The sequence below is a fragment of the Polypterus senegalus genome, chromosome 13 (genome assembly GCF_016835505.1).
Source record: "Polypterus senegalus isolate Bchr_013 chromosome 13, ASM1683550v1, whole genome shotgun sequence".
Classification (NCBI taxonomy): Eukaryota; Metazoa; Chordata; class Cladistia; order Polypteriformes; family Polypteridae; genus Polypterus; species Polypterus senegalus.
The window spans coordinates 86,955,774-86,976,954 of NC_053166.1; the positions used below are offsets into that span (position 1 = coordinate 86,955,774).

The 21,181-nt window shown below is 38.7% G+C and overlaps 1 protein-coding gene across 1 annotated transcript; it reads right to left on the reverse strand.

The window, feature by feature from the left end:
• Positions 1–3: 3 nt before the first annotated feature.
• Positions 4–21,173, reverse strand: LOC120542413 (natterin-4-like). The gene is made up of 2 exons (XM_039774885.1): positions 21,061–21,173; positions 4–3,357 (listed from the first exon to the last, which is right to left on the reverse strand). Exon 2 carries the CDS (start codon positions 3,320–3,322, stop codon positions 2,273–2,275), a length of 1,050 nt encoding a protein of 349 aa, XP_039630819.1. The 5' UTR covers positions 3,323–3,357; positions 21,061–21,173; the 3' UTR covers positions 4–2,272.
• Positions 21,174–21,181: the final 8 nt, after the last annotated feature.

Consider the following 21,181-nt stretch of genomic DNA (forward strand, 5'->3'; position numbering starts at 1 on the left):
ACTAGATGGCAGCAAAGGACACACGATAAACTGAGACCTGCACAACATACAGCATCACATCAAATACCAGAAATCACTGGAATACTCCACAGAAGATGGTTTGTGTATAGTTGATGACTCAGATTCTGCCCTATCAGATGAGGATTTTGAGCTGTTTGAAGAAAGCAGCAATGAGAGTGTTGCTGTAAAATGGCATCAGCAAAGTTATAACTATTGGAAACAGTGTGACTTAGCAATGCACTTAATCGGTTGCTTTGAATAGTATCATAAGCTTCAAATTTATCAAGTAGTGCATTCATACAGTTGTATGTTTTCCAAAATGTGATTAATAGAAATAATTTTGACATTTTTCACTAAAAATGTTTTGGGTCTCCTTTTATATTGACCTTAGTCAGCTTCACTGCACACATGATCAACTTTGGCTGCATGTTTTAAATGATAACCTATTTCTAAAACATCTGTGACACTGTAATGTATCTCTTGGTGCCACTGCTGTACTGCCAGGCTGCTCTCCTGCATATGGAAAAGTCATCTCAGATAAAGGAGCATTGGAATCATCGGTTGGAAAGATTCTCTCATCCGATTGAATGGTCAGCACAAACTCCAATATAGAAAACCCAAATATTTAACTAAAGAAATTGTGGGAAATTAAAATAAAATATAAAAGAGAAAAGAATTTTTTTTTACTGAATCATGACACGTACCTTTTACACTTTCAAAATAAATATTACATTAGAAATGTCTTAAAAAATCAGAACTAAATATTGGAAAGTCAAACAAAGAAACATAAGGTGGGAACCTGCAAAACTTTTTGTACTTATTTGGTAGAGACCTACTTAGTTGTGTGAAAGAATGTGAACCTCTTCTGTTATTTAAGAAGCTCATAGAAACCGCATAGTTTTCTTAACTGAATAATTTGTTAACTGAATGAGATATGTAGACTAATTTTCCTCTTGCTTGTTTTTTTTGTGAATAGGAAGTTATACTCTTGAGTTATCCCTGTCCCCAAAAATGACAGAGGAATCCAAAGGAAAAGATAATATTATAGGGAGAACACAAAGGAAATGGAGAAGAGTGAAGAGCAAATGCCTCACTAGGCCTACATACACATGTAGATGCCCCTGTTTACCGCAGGGGATGGATGGTCCAGTTACCCACAAGTACAAAAGCACTCTCTGTTATCTTCCTCTCTTCAACATTCTTTTCCCACATTGTGACTGTTTCTGGTTAAAGTTGATTCCATGGCAAAATAGGGTCTGAAGCCTCCAATGCCTTCACAGGCTATTTGGATTAAGCTTTACCCATTGGTCTTGATTCCTAAACTTAAAAGTTCCAAATATCAAAGTACCTCCCAAAGAAAAGAAAATACAAAAAGAATAATTTGGCTGAAGAGACCAACTAAACAAGGACTTTTTATAAATAGCGAAATAATTCATGAGAATAGCAAAAAATGTCAAAAAGGCTGAAAAAGAAGTAAAAAGTGCGCCTAATAAGGCAATCCACAACAAACAAGTCCTAATATACAATGAACATGGAACATAACCACATTTAAAGCGACAGTAATTGTACACATAACAGAAAATACATAATAATAAAACACACACATTTTAAATGTGGTTAGTGTGTAGTTGCTGGACAATGAGAAACAGGCATTAGGAATGTCCACATTATTATTTGTCTCCTCTGTAAACTTGACATTTCTATCAAAAATGACAGCCTGTTCTGTAATGGAAAAGTGCCATAAAATTTTTAGTTAAAGGGCCAGAAGAATACGCTAGGTGCAAGTCAAAAGACAAAGCAACGATTCATAATCGAGGAGACAAGTATACACTGTTGTCAGGCCAAAAATCCAAGTCTTCGTTGTTGAAAATGCATAGACCATAAGTCATTTTACAAGAAACACTAAATAAACATACAATAAACCTTTTGTAATTTTTCCATATACTCTGAAGAATATGTTTGTTGTCACCGATTAAACGTTTGTGGGGTTGACCTAGCTACATGGCAACAAATGCTCCAAAAATGGCGGTGCCTGAGATAAACAAAATGTAAAAGAGAGTAAATTAAGTCCACATGTTTAACAATACGTTCTGGATAACATCTAAAGTCAGTTTTAGAATCTCTGGTTTAGAAAAACACTAACAATGCACAGATGAGATTTTGAGAACACCTCAGGCAAGGCCCAAAAATGTAAGAAAATCATAACGCAATCAATGATGCTTTGAGGTGCAGAATTTGTCTTAGCTTCATCTGCTTTCTTGTTTTTAGTGGCCTATGTTTCAGTAGACTGAAACTGATCCACAATGGCTTTGAAGTCTTCATATGATGCTGTTTTGAACACACCTTTAATGGACGTCTGTCTCGGGCCACTCTTGTACTTGCGCTTTAACTTTGCTGTGAAGGGTATGCAGGCATTTATGATTTCACCTTGAATTTGTACTGTGGATTTGCTTCTAGCAGGAATATTAATATTAAAAATTTGGTGCATTTCATGAATTTTCTCTTCTAACAGCACTGTTCCTTTGTTGCACTGAAAGGTCTTTTTCGCTCCTAAGGTAATTTGTTTCTTATCAAAATAGGGTACATGTGCAGTTATTTGGGTTTCTACCCCAGCAGCAGTAGAGCGGCCAATATCCCAGCACTTCTCCATAGCGAAACGAATCTGTATTTGAAGAGATGTTTGCACACAGTGATCATGAAGGTTATCGATTGTGGTGTTACCCAGAATTTTGTTTGACTGCCTCACCACTGTCTTTAGCTCTGTTTTGTAGATGATGTCAAACATTTGCTGAAAATAATTTTCTTCACTAATGGTGAGCACATCATAAAAATTATGGCAGTATTCGTTTCCTTCATAAGGGCAAAAACATGCTTTGTGTTTGGGAACCACTTTTCCCAATCCATGAGAAGTCCTACCAACAAAGACGCCTGCTAACGCACAAGCTTTCACAGAATTTGCTGGCACTGATCCAAAGCGTCCACTTTTCCACACTAAAGGTTCAAAGTAATCTTTATTTACTAGAATGTCAAAAGTGTCAGACCTCTCTTCTTTGTCTGACATACTGTAGTAACAATGGGAACCTTTGCTTGGGGTATAAAACCCTGCATTATTCATAAATTTGCTCACATAGTCTACCCGAGAGCATTTTGGATTAGGGAAAGATATGGCTCCATGTGGGAGACTCCCGTTCCACCTCACCCATCTAAGATTGGTGTTGCCCTTGTGAAAAGATTCCTTGTCTTCAGTAGATTTGCCATCCTCATTTTCTAAGGGGTAATCTACAGGCAAGGGTGGTGTCTTTAGCTCAATAATCGTCTTCATGGTTTCACTTGTTTTTTCCTCTTCATTCAAGGGACCTACAAATAGGGATGAAAAATGAGTTACAGACAAAATGCACTCTGGGTTTTATTACCGTAATTTTAAAAATGTGGCAAAAGCAGACAACAACTTTCCGCTAACAGAGGTGACTTTCTGAATGGCTTTAGCAAATAGTGATTTCGCGACATATCACTAAACTGATTTGTCAGTTTTTATTATCATTGCCACAGTAACAGACTGAAGAAAAAAAAACATAAGAAAAAGTCAGTCAGTCAGTCAGTCACTGTCCAACCCGCTATATCCTAACACAGGATCACGGGGGTCTGCTGGAGCCAATCCCAGCCAGCACAGGGTGCAAGGTAAGGAACAAACTCCAGGCAGGGTGCCAGCCCACTGCTTGGCACACACACACACACTAAGGACAATTTAGGATTGCCAATGCACCTAAGCATGTCTTTGGACTGTGGGAGAAAACCGGAGTACCCAGAGGAAACCCACGCCGACATAGAGAGAACATGCAAACTCCACGCTAGGGAGGACCCGAGAAGCAAACCCAGTTCTCCTTGCTGCGAGGCTGCAGCGCTACCACTGTGCCACTGTGCCGCCCTATAAGAAAAGGTTCCACTAGAAAACATCTTTTTCCCCAATATAGCATGTCATTTCCTAATCACTTGATTATTAATCTATCAGTTTTGAAACCTGCCTAATCAAATTGGGACTAGTAGGGTAGGAGCCAAACACACCAGCTTTGGGTACAAATCAGGAAGAACACTGGATAAGGCAGCAGGCCATTGCAGAGAACATCCACACACAGATAGGCAACTGAAAGTTACAAAACAACCTAATCTGTACAGATCTATGAGGAAACCCACGGTACACACAGAAAAACCCAGGCAGACACAAGTAGACCTTGCAAAGTCTACGCAGATAAATGACTGGGTCAAGGATATGACCTGAGCAGTTTGAGGCTCTGTGGCACTGCACTGTCATAAATATTTTAAGCACAAGGTTATGTAAAAGACTATCAGCCCTTAAGTACAAAGCCGCTTACTAAAAATTCAATTGAATTCACGTGAAAAACGCTGGTAATAGTGAATAGTAAGTGCATCTTTAACCAAATGTGTTATTAAATTGTAGTTTTTCCGTCAAGCTAACATTCTGAATCATTCGCAAATGCCATTTTCTGATTTGCTACTCTTTTCTCTATTAGGATCCTCCTTCTCACATTATCATATGCTGTGTTTCTTTGTATTTCTGCATTTAAAAAAGGTAGTGTTAGTTCTAGTGACAAAATATAAACAGCCAAAACTGTAATCCATTAAATGTAATTGAAGAGACGCATTACCTGAACATGCTTTTTTGACAAAAATAAGGAAATCTTAATCTACATTGCAGAAATAACTAGTTAAATCATCGTGCTTGTACGATAATTCATTGCACAAAAATAATCAAGTAAACCTTTTCAAAGTTTAGTGTGCATTACTCTGATATTCCAATTTAAAATATAACATACTAAGCTTTCTTTGTCTGCCATCTTTGAAATAAAATTGTCACCGGGAATTCATGATAATGTACAATGCAATAAATCAACTGGTAGGCACTTAATTAATTAGTCAAGTTTTAGTACTGCAAAGTGAAAAATAATTCATTACCCAGTTAATTCCATATGAGTTTGTATAATGGGAAATGATTTTAACATGAAATTCAAAAATGTTATAATTTACAATAAAAGGAAATATATATATAAATGCAGCCCTCGGATTACAAATGACTACTGTTCTTGCCAATGTTGGTAATCCAGTTTTTTATATAGGTTAGAACATGCACTATTAACATCTACTAAAGGGAAAATCAGCATAAAATCTTAGTGCTTATTTTACAAAAAATGCTTCAAACTTAAGAACTAAGGAAGTTACATTGTCAAAATTAGGCAGAATTTTCCGTATCTGAATTGCAGATTTAAAAGAGAAAGGGTTACTGCACCCCACCACACCTGGACTGGCGTGAAATGACCTTCTTTTGGTCCTTCTAGCTGCCTGCCATGTGCATGTGTGTGACAATGCATAAATGGTATGCATAGTAGGTTGGCCTTGTGCTTAAACATTCTACAGTTTTAAACATTCTACAGTTTTTCATAATGACACAGAAAAAAAAATAATAAGGTTACAAAAAACCACCACTAACTCGACTAAGAGTTTCAGTCTCTGTTCTCAGCAGCTTCACTACCTCAGATGGCAGAGCTGTCAGGCACACTTAGCACGCTGGGAATCACAAGCAGCAGGTCCTAGCTCTCCTCAGCTAAACGGGCAGCTGTCTACCTGGGCTGCTTACCTGTGACAGAGCTTATAGCATTGCATAGCTGCACAAACTGCCTTTGCAGAGGAATCACTATGAGTGTTGTCTTCTCCTCCTCCAAACCAGCTGTACTCCCTGCACTGGCATGGCTGAGGTGTGTAGTTTTGACACTGGCAATTACAGCCAGTTGCTGATCGAGCTACTTACCTCTGAATGAGCTTACTGTACATGATTCTTGTTATATTTGGCACACGAAAGCACAAAATGATTGAAAGTGATGACAAAATACATTGTGTGCTGTAGTATTCCTCACTATTAGTGACACTGCTATGTACTAATCTGCTGCTTGTAAGTAAAAACGCAGCAGTTGTTAAATGAAAACCAATTGAAATTTAGATGAAAATAAAAAATTGGCAGTGTTATGTTTGTTCATGTTTGTGGAGTTACCATAACATGAGACCCACCTCAATACTGTCCTTAAAACCATCTTATCACTCACTTCTGTTCAGAAGCTATCAGTTCAGGCAGCATTGAATGTAAATACAGAAGACATCTTTCCCACAATTCTGTACACTTGAATTGAAGAATTTAAGATCTGCCTTTCCCTCTCATTCACAGGTGTAGAAACCTGTCTTTCATTCAAGCGCACAGCATTGTGGGAATGATGTTTTCTGTGTTTATATTCAATGCAGCAATTTTAAGGAAGTAACTGCTAATAATATTTTAGCAAAAAAGTACACATTTTGCATGTTTTGACCATACAAATGGATATCAGACATGAGAATTATGCAACATGACTTACAGGAGAATTTTTTCTTTTCCTGATTGACTTTTTTCACATCTTTTGACACTGTCAAGCACTGATCACTTATTGATGGCGTTGAATTTGAATATTCAATATTTAATATCTACACGAAAGCATGACATTAAAATTATTTTCTCGGCCAAAACTACAGACTACAATGGGGTAAGAAACATTTAAAACAGTAATAGGCAATCTCGGTCCTGGAGGGCCACAGTGGCTGCAGGTTTTTGTTCGAACCCAGTTTCCTAATGAGAAGTCAGTTATTGCTAATGAAGCAAATTATTGCTCAAGTGACAAATTTTTGCTTCATTTTAATGGCCTCGCTTGTTAAGGTTCCACACCCTTAATTGCCTATTTCAGTCTTAAACATCAGCGTTCCCTATTTTTAATGGCTTCTTGTTAGCAATAAGACTCAAATAACAAAGGAGCTGGCAGTTCTCCATCTAACGTGTTTCCATTTACATCTCTGTGGATTCATCATGCACTATCTGGTTTAATAAAACACTTAAGAGAAAAATGTGACAGACTGAAAATTATCCATTTTAGGCTTCAAATCATTTGGATGAATTTACTGGAAAGGAAAAAAATCTACAATTTAAGAACGTAACATTGCAGACTGAAAAGCCATAAAATTAAATAAGGTCTGAGTTTGGCAAGGGTTGGTTTCTAATTAAGTAATTGAGTTAGACTAAAAACCTGCAGCCACTGTGCCCTTCCAGGACTGATGTTGCCTACCACTGACTTAAAAAATATATTAATTTTGGGTGGAGTGATGTGGACAGCTGACTCCTGGAGCTTTTCATATTCTTCATAGTTTGTGCAGTGGTTATTTCACAGATGGTAAAACAAGTTAGTTGTGGAGGTGTTTTTAATTGCAAATTGCTGTCTTTTGAGCAACATCTGTGTTTTCTAATCTGGATCCTGAGTTGGTTTGCCATGTGGTGGGTGCAGCAATGCACTGTATCAGCAAGTGCTCCTAACCTCTCTCTCTGTGTTTTCAAAGCCAAACTATGTCCTTGCAAATAAGGATGATTTGCGCCTAGCAATTAAATCTAATGACACAGATTGCGAGGCAGATGGTGTCTGTATTTTGTCTCTAGGCGTTGTCTGTTCACTCATTTTTAACTTGCTATGCTAATTTAACTAGCGGTGCCTATGCTAGTACATTGCATGCACTCTCGATGCGCACGTGCAGTGTTCTATCCAACGAGGCTGCATGTAGTCTACCATCTGAGAGTCAATCATGAGTGAATTTTGCTTAAGACTGGATGGGAACACATAGACGATTCACTTAGTGTCACATTTCTAAACCAATCCAAAACTCATGATGGCGGTGTTCACAGTGATTTTGAATTGCAAAGAGCAAAAGTGCCGTCATTAATTTGATCTGACATAGAGCAAGCTTCTGACTAATGAAGTGCTATGATTGTGAAAGCATCTGTTTTTTCACGTTCGCTAAGGAGAAAGGTACTGGTAAGTTCAGTACTACCATTTTCACATTCCTGTGCATTTGAGAGTGCAGGATGGGTGGCCTGCTAGGTCTACACATGCAGCACTTGTACTACCACATTGTGGGGTAGACTCAGGAGGAGCATGTGAGTTTCTCCACAATTTTCTTTGTTTATTTTTCTCTTCTTCCATTTGTCTCACCCAGAGTGATAGCTACGTTTCATTTTGTTGCTGCAAGTCCATGCTATTAGGTTTCAGATTTCAACACTCGGTTTAGGTGGTTCCTTCTCAAGTACTTGTGAATTCCTTGCAACTGTTCTAACTGGCTGCCTTCTACACAGAGTTCATGGATGACGGAACACTCTACCCACAAGGAAGGGAGAAGAGCATTCAATCAAGGGCTAAAACATGCATTTTTGTTTTGTTTTTTATAAATAAATGTAGGAAACAAATAATTATCACCAGCTGATGTGTAACTTTCATTGCCAATTAGATGGCCCCCCTTCTAGTGCAGGGCCCTAAGCAGCTAAACATGATTATTTCTGTGCTACATCACATTTGGCAACCTGTCGAGTACTCTGAACTAACATAAGATGAAGAGCAGTACATGGAAATAAGCTAAAATAAACTCAAACTTGCACCTCCCCAAAACAAGCATTGCCCACACCTGCCCTGCTGAACTGTTCCTGTCACCCCAAAGTTGTAGTGCTACTCATCATGGGTAATGAAGACTGTATTACCAATCATTCCCAATGGACAAATTGTATAAGTGGATTGGTAATATGAAACATGCTGTCCATGCAATGGACGTACAGTAGGTGTTCGGTGGCTCTGTTATTAAAGTAAAGACTAACCACATTCTGAATATATTTGAAGAATTCTCTGTGTTGAGATTTTTGCATTTGCTGTCTCATTTTCACAAGATCCTTCTTCTTGATACCATGCATGATTTGATTGGCAACTTCCAGGATGTTGTCACCACAGTGTTTGAACATTTTCCAGTTCACCTCTTGGTATGTTAAAAACTTTTTTTGTGATCATTTTATTTATTAAATATAAAAACAAAATAACACTAAGCAACGATAAGAATGATAGAACCTTATCTACCTTTTCCCAGCCTGAGCTTAGGCATAAATATTTTGGGATAACTCAGTTGCCATATAAGGGAATAAAATGATGACCAGACCACACCAGCAAAGTGAAAAAAGACCATTAGTTAACGAAGAACAGAGTCAGGGGGCAGCAGCAGGCCAGGATTTAGACAACTGAGCAGCAGCACTCTGAGTTTCAATTGAATTACTGGAGGTACCATTAATGTCAGATCATTCAAGCTGCATTAAATTAAAGAATGAGAACTACCATTTGTGGACAGTAGCATGCATGGGTGCCTTCCAGAGAGAGGCAAGAAATAATTTCAGTACCAGGGTATCAAGACAGACTCATTTATATTGAGGGGTTTTAAGCAAAAGCATTGAAAGGTCTAACAGGAGGAAGATTTGAGGTAATGCATTTTTATTATTGTTTTAAGAAAAAAGCAAGTGACATGTGTGCATCGAAAAATCTTAAAACTTTTTAAATTCCTGATTAGTTAACTTACAGAAAGCTTCTTTCATGCTGCTATAAAATCTGATTGAGGAAGAATCATCCAAAAAGTTTCAATCTAAGGTAATGAAAATGAAAGAATAAGTCACTTAATTATTTTATATAGAATGCTTCATATTGTTTATCATTACAATGGGATCTCTAAAGTGATGAAAACGTGTGACACATAGAAAGACCAGATAGTAAGGTAGACTGCTAGATAAAGATTTGTTAGTTTGGAAAGATGTTTTTAAACACCAATTATAGTTTTTCAAGAGGCACTCACCATGAAAGTGAGCACCATACTAGTATACTCTGCAGCAGTCAAGGCAACCACTTTAGTAAAAAGAAAAGTGTTTTTATGTGTGTGTCTAATGTCTATGGGTCTGTCCAGTTGATAGAGTTAGGAGAAAAAAGGTTAAAATAGGCAAAACGTAGAAGAAGAGTCAAAAAATCAAAATATCAAATAAGGGTTATTATTGGCCTATTGTGTTGTCTGACATTATACGCCAGCAACCGCCACAGGGTAGTAACTTTCTTGCACCTACTTGGGCTACGAGAAGGTTTAAATCTGTCCTGCTAATGACTGATAAATTTGTGTGGTAGATAATGGTTAAGTGGAAATACAGTAAAAATAAATAGATAGCGACTTTGGGAAACCACAGTCCCGACATGACTAGGCTAGAGACGTTAAACCAGTCCAATGCGGTGCCAGCCACTGCTGCATTTTCCTAGCAAAACACTTTGACTGTACGAGTGGTTAGTTCAACAAGCAATGGTGAGAGAATGCGCCATAAATGAGTTGCTCCCTCTGAGGTGTACATTGATTCATTAGATTTCAACCCATCTTAGATGACTAAAACAGATAGTGCCTTCTTACAATTACATCCAGAACCTCGACAGTGATAGAGCTGCACACTTCTGGGGATATGGATTACAGTCATTCACCTTTCCCTTCGGCTTCACCCTGTTTTCCATTATTGTGAGGGTATCACAAAAGTGACTGCTTCTATCCTTGCAGGACATGAATTAAGTAAAAAAAGTGACTCCTAACAGCTTTGGCAATTGCTAATGTCAGTAAACACAAGGTTGTTTTAGAGAGGCAATAACAAACTTTGTTTCATCTTAACTTATATGTTTATTTAAAGAAAACCCAAAGTATCAGTTAGGAAAACATACAATGTGAACAATTTAAATCAATGTCCACACGGCAAGCTTCATATAAGGTGGTACGCCTTCAGCAGTTACAGAGTTTGCAGCTTTTCCTCCTTATGCCATTTAAGATGCTTGTGAACAGTAGAATGCATTCGCAACTGGAAAGCTCAACAGTGATGTCAAAGAAAGTGCTCTCGAACCCCCTCTTTTATACAGTGTCTTGATGGGGTAATTCTTTTAGAAAGTTCTGGTAAACAGCATGACACAGAGAGTCATGTAGAGTTGCCTAAAGTCAGACAACTGATCAGTGAGGTTACGCTTATCATTACCATATAGCTAACATAATGATGTGTTAACTCAAGAGTTCCCAAACTTTTTTCAGCCGCAGACCCCTTTACCAAAAACTTTTAAAATCATTGACCCCCTAGTCATTTACTTTACTTATTCAAATTAATAAATTTGTACAGTACTCGATATTAAATATTTCACTAGATATCAAACTTTTCATTTTAATCACTTGTAATTAATGATTGAAAAATATACAAGGACTACGGAATATGGGATTATCTTGTGCAACATTTAATATCGAAACCTGCACTAACGAAAATGAAAGCAAAAAAATACGAACAGAGTTTTTTTACATTTTTGACATTTATGAAATAAATATGTAAATTCAAAATAAGTACAGATATTCAAACCTGTACTGTCTGCATTTCTTTTTTGGTTCAGTCATATTATTATCTGAAGAAATAAAAACTTATTTACAAACAATTTCGACAGCCCCGTGATAAAAAAAAAAACAATAAAGTATGTACTTACTTGAAACAGAAGATTTTTGTTCAAACTTGAATAAATAAATTGTGTCCTCTGATTTTATTTTTCGTAGTACTGCTCCTCAATAAATAATTATATTCAAAGTTGAAATCACAAATAAGTACAGTCACATCAAACGAACCAATTTATAGTGTTTTATGAAAGCAAGACCGTACAAGACTGATAGATTCTGCTAATATCGAATATCCGTCGTCTCGTCCCACCACGAGCAAGTGAGGACATGCAACGGTTTTTCATGTCCGCACGTGCTTTGATACATTCAATAAGACAATGCACAGACATGTTTGTGCTACATGTATTTTCATGCATTCTTACGCGTGACTCTTCTAATGACACATTTTACCTTTTCGTTCACAAGTTTGGTATGTAATGTTTTTAATTATTTTACTTCTTAATTAGGTACCTATTGGAATCATAGATATTTTGAAGTAACAAACACATAGCAGTAGTAAGGAGGTCTATTTTTGCTGTCGTTGACCCTCAGATTTTTTTATTGAAACTATTGACCCCTAGAAAGTTCTAATCGACCCCAGGGGGTAAATATGGTCCACTTTGGGAACTCTTGTGTTAACTAATATGTTACAATCACTTTATTTATATCTTCTTACAAGCACACACACACACTGTTTTTTATGTCTGAGGATAAAACTTAAACAATGTATAGTAATTAACCAAAGTGTCTATCAAAGACAGATAACAAAATATTTTTAAATTATTTTATCCCTTGCCCTATGTGTACCTTCAGTGCCTTCTCTATTGATCTACATGTGTCTGAACCTCTCTGAACTGATAAGCCCTGTGACAAGGGGGCACCATTGAGCCTGAAACCTAAGACACAGAAACCTCCAGCACATTTTTAGGTTAAAATAAAAAGGAGTTTTATTCACACAAGGCACTTCTCTTCTCCAGTAATCAGCCACAAAAACAATTCATAATTCAAAATCACAGTAATAACCAATTATTCTTTCTTCTGTACCTCTGCTGAGAGTTGCACCCTTTCATGCTGGACACAGGGATGCTTCTGGTGCCACATCATGTCTTCTGGGAAGCACTTCTGTGATATAAAGAAAGTAGGGAGGTTCTCCCCGGACAGTGCCCTCTGTCAGTACATAGGGACCTGGACAGGGCTGCATTTCTGGAATTTATATCCCAAGTACCCCTTGTGGGTGTCCCAAATGGGTTTCCATATAAGGACCACTGCCACCTGGCATATGGGGGATGGAAGAGCTCCCAATTCTTGGCCACTGTTAGTAATCTCTCTATCCTGCTGAAAAAATGTGTTTTCCATTCGAGTTTGGCTTCCCATCCGAATAATTAATCCTCCTCCTTCCCAGCCAGAATCCCCCTTCTCCTCTTACAACCTGTAAAGCCTACTTCTCAAACACTCTCATTATTTTTGAGGCACCTTTCTCACCTCCTGTCCGGCTTTCTACTTGCCTTCTATGAAGGTGATTCTCTCAGCATGCTTCATACGCCTTTACTCCATCTTGTGTGTCTCACCACTAGTACTTTCGATTTCATTGTGTCTCCAAAGCCAAACTGACCAATCACTCCAAAGCCAAACTGACCAATCAGATTGCTCAGAAGGACTGGACACATGGACCTTAGTTTTTTATTACATTGTAGATGGCACTATACAAGTAATTGCTTTCACATTTGTATAACTCCTATCAGTCCTCCTTAAGATGCAATATGCATCCTGCCTAAATGCACCTGCCTAACTCAGGCATGTTCAACTCCTGTTAAATATACAATTGATAAATTATTAGCCTTTCCATTATGACCTCTTAAATATACACATTTATTTTACGTAAAAGCTGTATTATAGCCATATAATTCCATATTCCTATACTAGCACACCACACATATATAATTATTATGAGTCTTATTTCCACATAATGAAAAAAATATATATTTTTCACCCAAATGCAAATTTTCAAAATTCTAAAGTTCTCATCTTTCAAAGTAAAATTCAAAAAATGTATTTGTTAGTGAAAACAGCATTGATCACAATACAATCCTAAAGTATGTTCAAATGTTGTGTGCTATCACAAAATAACACACAGCCATGGTACAGATCAGTCAGCATTCTAAAATGAAATATACAGATAGCACAGTGGCATAACTAGAGTTCGTGCTGCTTGGGGTGGGGTGTTGCTTCAATTTGCTGCCCTCCAACATATCTGAATATATTAACCTATTTAAACAGAAAATTAAAATGACATATAGAGAAAATTTAAGATACATTTTGCATATATTTATTCATATATAGAGAAACAGCAATATTTTTTCACATATAATTATTTGTAAGCATCAACTTGACAAGAATATAATATAGGCACACTGATAAGTCATGTTCTAATTATTAGTTTAATATAATTACGCGGCACAAACCAGAACCAGTGTAGTCTACAAGTGATAGGTGGGGAAGTTTTCTGTGCAGAGCAAGAACGCATTCGGATTGATAATGAAACGAAATTATAAATTAGTTGTTTATCTTCCCTGCAGTCGGCTGGCACCCTGCCCGGGGTTTGTTTCCTGCTTTGTGCCCTGTGTTGGCTGGGATTGGCTCCAGCAGACCCTTGTGACCCTGTAGTTAGGATATAGTGGGTTGGATAATGGATTGATGGATGGATGTTTATCTTCCTAGAAATTATCGGTGTAATGTTTATGTTTATTTTTGTTATTGCCTCATAAATTTCTGCTATGAACTGCTATGTCTGATGCCATCACAGAAGGACAGTCTGAAAATTCTTTTTGAAGCATTTGTGGATAAAAATCAGACAATTTTACTTTTTTCATTCATGGGTGATATTTTTCGAACCCTGCTGCTTACACACAAATTGTACTGAGCCTTTTGGCCAATAATACCGCCAACAAAAATGTGCCACCCCTTCCACCCTCCCCTAGCTACGCCACTGAGATAGTATAGATCCGTATGATAATGTTATGCATACACAGTGCAGATCTGGCAGCCACACACACGCCTAAGTGGAGTGTCCTGTGCCATCTGCTAAGACTAAAGCCCCCTCCATGGAGTCCCATTGAAAGAGCAAGCAAAATAGAGGGGTTTCATAAACCAGCAATGGAAAATGCATTTATGAAGCCATACATGACAAAATGTATATACACACATTCTCTTGATTACATCTTGCCTGAAGAAGGGGTCTGAGTTGCCTTGAATGCTTGTATATTGTAATCTTTATAGTTAGCCAATTAAAGGTGTCATTTTGATTGACTTCTCACTAAATTCATAATGGCTAACATGGTACAACACCCTAGTACTACAAATGTGTACTCAATATTGTCTCTGTCTTCAACACATCTTTATGACTGCATTTGCCACAGTTGCCATTATAACTGACAAAGCAGGCATTGAGGTACCAGAACACCACGGCAAACATTACATGGCTCAATAAAAAGTTGGTATGTTATAGAAAAAAACTCCAGTGATTTTTTTTTCCACTATAATATTTATTTAAACACAAAATGACAGGCAGACACATAATGAACAGTGCATGAAAATGCATACATCTATACATGTCATGCCATCTCCACATGCACATACTGTAGGTTGTGGCAGATGCCTGGTGGGGCGACCCAGCTGGGATGCCTTGGAGGACTGGAAGAGGGCGTACGTCTACCTCAGACCACATGGGGGCAACCACCCTGGTTCCTAGGGGGACCACGGGTACAGAGCTTTGAAGCTCAACCCTGTAGGGGCCCATGGTCACTGCCAGGGGGTGCTCCAATGCCTTTGGAGCCCTGGACCTCAGCAGTTCCACCACACCCGGAAGTGCTGGGGGGAAGAATAGCAGGGACACCCGGAGTGCTTCTGGGAATGCAGCTGGAACTTCCACCACACTGGGGCATGTCGGTGGAAGATTGCCGGGAAACACCTGGAGCACATCCGGGTGATTATAAAAGGGGCCGCCTCCCTGGAGTCGTGTGAGGAGAAGGACAAGGTGTGAAGAAGAGAGTGGAGGCGGTCTGAAGAGTGAGGCAAAGTGTGTGAGAGGCCTGGACTTGGGGTAAAGTGGGTTGTGTGGCACTTGAACTTTGTATATACTAGAATAAATAAACGTGTGGTGGAGTTTACAACATGTCTGCCTGTCTGTGTCCGGGGCTTAGTCCACAAGGTATAAATGTAGCCTCATTGTAATTGAGCCTCGGGAACAGAGAACCCCCAATTTCTCCAATCTGAAACTGCTTCATTTAAGAGATTTTTGGGCCCACGGGTTTACTTGCACTGAGCAAGCTCCTGTCTTTCTACTCCCGGTTTCCAATTTTCTTTTTTCTTTTGTTATTTAGGTTTTTAGTTTGGCTTGTTTAAACCAGATTTCATTATTGCTAAGGGTACCACTTCTTATTAATTTAAAGGAATTTATTATTATGGTCATAGGGCTGCCTCTTTTGTAGCTACTAAAGCGTTCTAGGATTGTTAGATTGACTTTCAGCCTTTCATTCTGCTGTCTGTTCACAACACCTGTAATAAAGACACAGTATAATCATAGTTATTTATGAACTTCTGGTCTGATGAATCACTTTTGGAGTATATTTTACACATAAATATGTAGTTTGTGAAGCCAAAACTCAGGAAGGTGAAATGAATTACTTAAGGTAAAAACAGAGAACATCTGAGGCTCACCTGTTGAAGTGTTGTTTCGCTAACATATTTTCATTTTTCAGCATGGACTTAACCTTCAATTATTGTGTCACTGTGCTCAGTGATACAGCTCTTCTATCACTCATTTCTAACAGTAATACTTGTGACTGTGTTTTTGAAAATTGGCTGAGTCATCATTAACATGTGGACCCCTGACTGTCTTAGTAAGCCACCAGGTTAATCTTTCAACAATTTGATCATGTAAGAGAAATCCAGCAGCCCGATCCGGTTGGGACACCCAAGAGATGGAAAGATAGGGGAAGGCAGCTTCTTTAGGGCACTGCCTACCCCAGAACGCTAGATATCAGCTCCCTTGGATTTCAGCAGTGGGACTTGGAGTTCTATATCTCAGCCCTGTTGGGTACCTTGGGTGCCGCCAGGGGGTGCTATGAAAGTAGAGGAGCCATATGGCATGTGGTTTCCGCCTAACTCGGAAGTGCTCGCAGACCACGTGGGCAGAAGAGCAGAAGCACTTCCGGGTTAGCCAATATAAGAGGACTTGACCAACCTCACAGGGATGAGCCAGAGCTGGGTGCAAGGTGGATGAAGCTTACTGGGAGGAACAGAGGAGGAAGTTACTTAGAAAGAAGAATAACTGTGTGCTGTGCCTATTATTTACTTGTGGCTGTGGTGGTGGGAAATGCTTTGGGAAGAGTGTCCTAAAATTAAACAAGCTCTTTGTGCTTTTAACTTGTGCTCTGTGTCTATTGTATTGGGTTTGAGGACCAACAGTGCCCTCTAGTGTTCACAATCGATAATAAGCTAATTATCACACCAAGCTAATGAGACTTAACCAGTTGAACTCTAATTAAAGATCATAAACGTAACATTCTCAAGGTTTTTGAGTTAATTCATGGTCATAGTGGGCAAAAGCTTTTCCTGGCTGCATTGGGAGCAGGAAATGTTTCTGGACGGGATGCCTGTCCATCACACAGCTCATTCACAAGATATCACTTCAAAGTCACCAATTAACCTGTGTGAACTTCACAGAGGCAATGACCAGCAGTTGACTTAAAGCAAAAACACTGGATCTGTAAGCAGCATCAGCAGCATCCAATATTGTACTACTGTGCTGCTTAAGTTCAAGATCAGGCTACCCACACTACCAGCGTATGAATAAAATTAACAAAAGTCAAGTACTGTGAAGACAAGTGCCAAAATAAGCATGGTAAACATAATATCCAGCTCACTACTCCAACTGCTTTAACACATGCACATCTGTAAAACTGTCAATGGCATCAGCAATCAAACCTTTCTTTATGTTCTGGTTAAAGGGGAAAACACAGAAATGGTGCACTTCCATTTTGAAACAATTCAAGCCCCTCTCCACAGAGTTCAGCAGTCCACATTCTTAAAAATAAAACTGCCAGGCTTGTTCTTCAGAGCGTTGCCATAGAGGAAACCATTTTCAGCTCCCAAAAGACCCATCCACATGAAGATTCCAGAAAAAAGCTTTTTTTGTTTAGATCTTTAACTTGCTTCGTACGGTAATAATCATGAATAGATGATAACATCCATCCATTATCCAACCCGCTATATCCTAACTACAGGGTCACGGGGGTCTGCTGGAGCCAGTCCCAGCCAACACAGGGCGCAAGGCAGGAAACAAACCCCGGGCAGGGCACCAACCAACCGCAGTAGATGATAACAGATTTGTGAAATTCTAATGTCATCATTTTTATTAATTATTTTTACTAGCCAACCCGCGGCGTACCATACGCCGCACAATCAGGCCGGTTTTTTAATAATTTTTAAGCACAGGGAGAAAATTTAACATTTGCAAAATCATTAATGTAATAAATCAGCAAGAAAAGCAACATTGTAACAATGCACGGAATGAACCAACACACAATCATCCGTGCGGCGTAGCGAGGTGGGAGGGGGGTGTGTACAAAGTGCAGGAGCATCTAAGAAGACGCATGTTTGTCGCGGATGCGAATTGCTGTATGTAGCGTGTACAACACTTTGCTATGCTGCATGCGGTCGTGCGTCGTAACCGAAAACTCGTTTTTTAAAGACTGCTCACTTCATTGTGTTTTAACCTCAGTTGTAAAGGAATGTTTTAATGATCCCATGGGATACCCCTCGCAAACAGTTTTACACGCTGCATATGGCGATTCACCTCCGCGAGAAACATGCCTCTATTAACAGTCAACGTGTGGGAGGGGGGTGTGTACAAAGGGTTGGGACGAAAACAGTGGGAGCGTATGAGACGCACTTAGTGGCAATTCCACGGTTTGCAGCCCGAATGGGGTTCAACGGCTTACCGACGCCTAGACACACGCTCAATCTCATGCATAATTATTTATTGAATGGTAAACACTTCTGGAAAGATACGGTTGTCTAAAACAGGTTAGTGTGAGAATACAACAGTAAGTGAATGAAAAGATGTAACTCTGGAGAGAGCAAAATACAACACAATAGTGAACCCGTGGCATAACAAACACTGCATAATTATTTATTGATGGTTGAACACTTTTGGAAAGACACAGGGACACCCCTCGCAAACTGTTCTACACGCCACATACAGCGGTTCACATCTGCGACAAACAAACTGTTTTACACACTGCATACAGCGAATCACATCCGCGACATGATTTTTCCTAGATGGTCCTGTCGCGTCCACAGTCGCACTCGAAGCATACAAACTGCCTGCTCATGTGCCCGGTCGCAAGCCGCGTCCAGCCTCGTTCTCGAAGCATACACACTGCCTGGTTATGTGTCCGCTCGCAAGAGAAACTCACGGAGAGCCGCCCACCAGCTGCCTGTGTGTGTGCCTCTGTCTGTCTCTGGCGCGGCTTTCTCTCGCGCTGCCTCTGTGTGAACCGGTCAGGCACAGAGAAGGTCAGCTGCTGACAGAGCGTCTCGACTGTTGCAGGGCCTGCATTGGTGAAGCAGGTAATGAAACAGAGGCACAGGGCTTATTGGTTTTTAAAGACTGATTCCTTCATTGTGCTTTAACCTCAGTTTTAAAGGATTGTTTTAAGGATCCCATGGGATACCCCTTGCAAACCGTTTCACACGCTGCATATGGCGATTCACCTCCGCGAGAAACATGCCTCTATGAACAGTCAACGTAGCTCGGAGGTACATGACATTAACCCGACCTGCACTGCATGTGGCCTCTACAAAAGACGAACATAAATGACGCCATTTTTTCTGTGTCGTCGTGTCCGAGTTGGTGGGTGTGGCCCTGCGAGTTGTCGTCGTATCCAATGGTCTTGGAGTTGGTGGGCGTGGCTCCTTCCTGTGTGCGCCATAGGTGTCTCACTTGTCGGCGGCTTAGTGAATCCACGCCCTTTCCGGCGTGCTTTTTATCGTTGTCTTGCCTTATTGAATTATATATATATAGATTTTAAAAGGATTCTTCCTACATACAATAATACAGGCTAAGTTCAGGTTCTCTTCATCTGTTAGTATCCTGGGTAGCCTACTATACATTAAAGATTTGTATTATTCTCACAAAATAGGACGATTTTAAAAAGTACAAAGATCCAGCTCCATATGCAGAAAACCCTTCCCAGAATGAAATGGTGCTTTGTTAAGCAATGCAGCTACAAGTAACTACAAAACCCAGTAAAGAATCATATAGAGCCATTAAAGAACCATTATTTTTAGGAGTACACATGAAGAGCCACGGAGAAAATCATCCAGCTTCCTCTATGAAAGGTGGCAATAATAGATAAATATATAGAAGACAATATGTAGACCCTGCAACAACCTCCATAACTATTTTACTGCTGCAATTGGTTCTGGCACCCGTGACCCTAAATTTAATTACACAAGTTTGAAAATGATCCATCATGAAACATCAGGTCATTTAAAGAGATAATGTGTGGAGATTTGTAATTACTTATTTTTGTTTCTGTTTTGAAACATGCATTACTTTTCAGGTATTGAAGAGGTGGCTGCTGTGCTTCACATATGCTTAATCATATTCTAGATATAATGCCTTTATAGGCAATTGCTGTATGAAATGCATTCATAAAGTACAAGATCTGCAAAAATGTTTTTATAGTTCATAACATAGCTGAAAAATCCTAACAAAAGCCTTTAACAAATTTTAAGCACTTGATTTATACTCTAGATGTTTTTGATATAAAATTCTGACTTTGTTTCAGCATTTAGACCTTATCTTTAGTAGAAAAATGTGGGTAGAATTTTCTCCTTTAAAATACAACTGATATTTAATAATTTTTGAAATTTCCATGAAAATATTTAGACTTCTTTTGCAATTTTAACTATATAAATAATACTTAACATTAAGAAATGACTGAATGTAGCGAATATACTAAAATTGACAGAATAATATTTGTTCCAATTTTCATTGTGTAAAACAGAGATAAGGTAAAGTTGTCATAGTTTCCAATAACTGAAATGTAATAAAATATACTGAATGCAGTTTAATTGATTTATATTTATTTATTTTTTCATCTATCTGTCCATCAATTTATTTTTATACACATTTGTTTGCCAAAAGTTTACCTGTATTCATACTCTATTCATCCTTTGCTCTTAACAAGTAAATCAAACTTTACATTTATTACAAAATACATAATTTTAGTGCTGCACTTTATCTATAACTTCTTTACTAGTAAATGTTATCATTATTTTTACACATTGCGTTTATTTGGCAAGTTAACAAATCATATTTTTCAAGCCGCTTGGCCTGTTAGACTATCTGCCTAGTTTCTATTAATTTCTGATTTGAAAAATGTACTGACCGACAAACACCTTTTGGATCTCCAAGAGCAAAGCTCAAATTCTGTATTTGTATGAGAGTGGCTGCACCTTGCCGACCACGGACATCTGGTTTTGAATGAAAGCTCTTCTGCACTGTTTGTTTCACACTCAAACATTTCCCATTTAAAAAAGAGGACAGTATAAAGTTTCACTGAAAAAAATAGAAAAATAGAAATGGCTGCTTGACCTATGGAATACTAAAAGATTACCTACTTGATCTATGCCTCGTCTCTTTGTGTCATCTCAGACACTACATACAAGCTGGTCTCAGCTAGACATCTATGGCAGACCAAAGCATTGACCCAAGTGCACAGTTCCAAGTCAGCACCAATAG

Excerpts from the sequence above, each read along its gene's own strand:
- LOC120542413 (XM_039774885.1), bottom strand. The coding sequence starts at position 3,322 with ATGAAGACGATTATTGAGCTAAAGACACCACCCTTGCCTGTAGATTAC.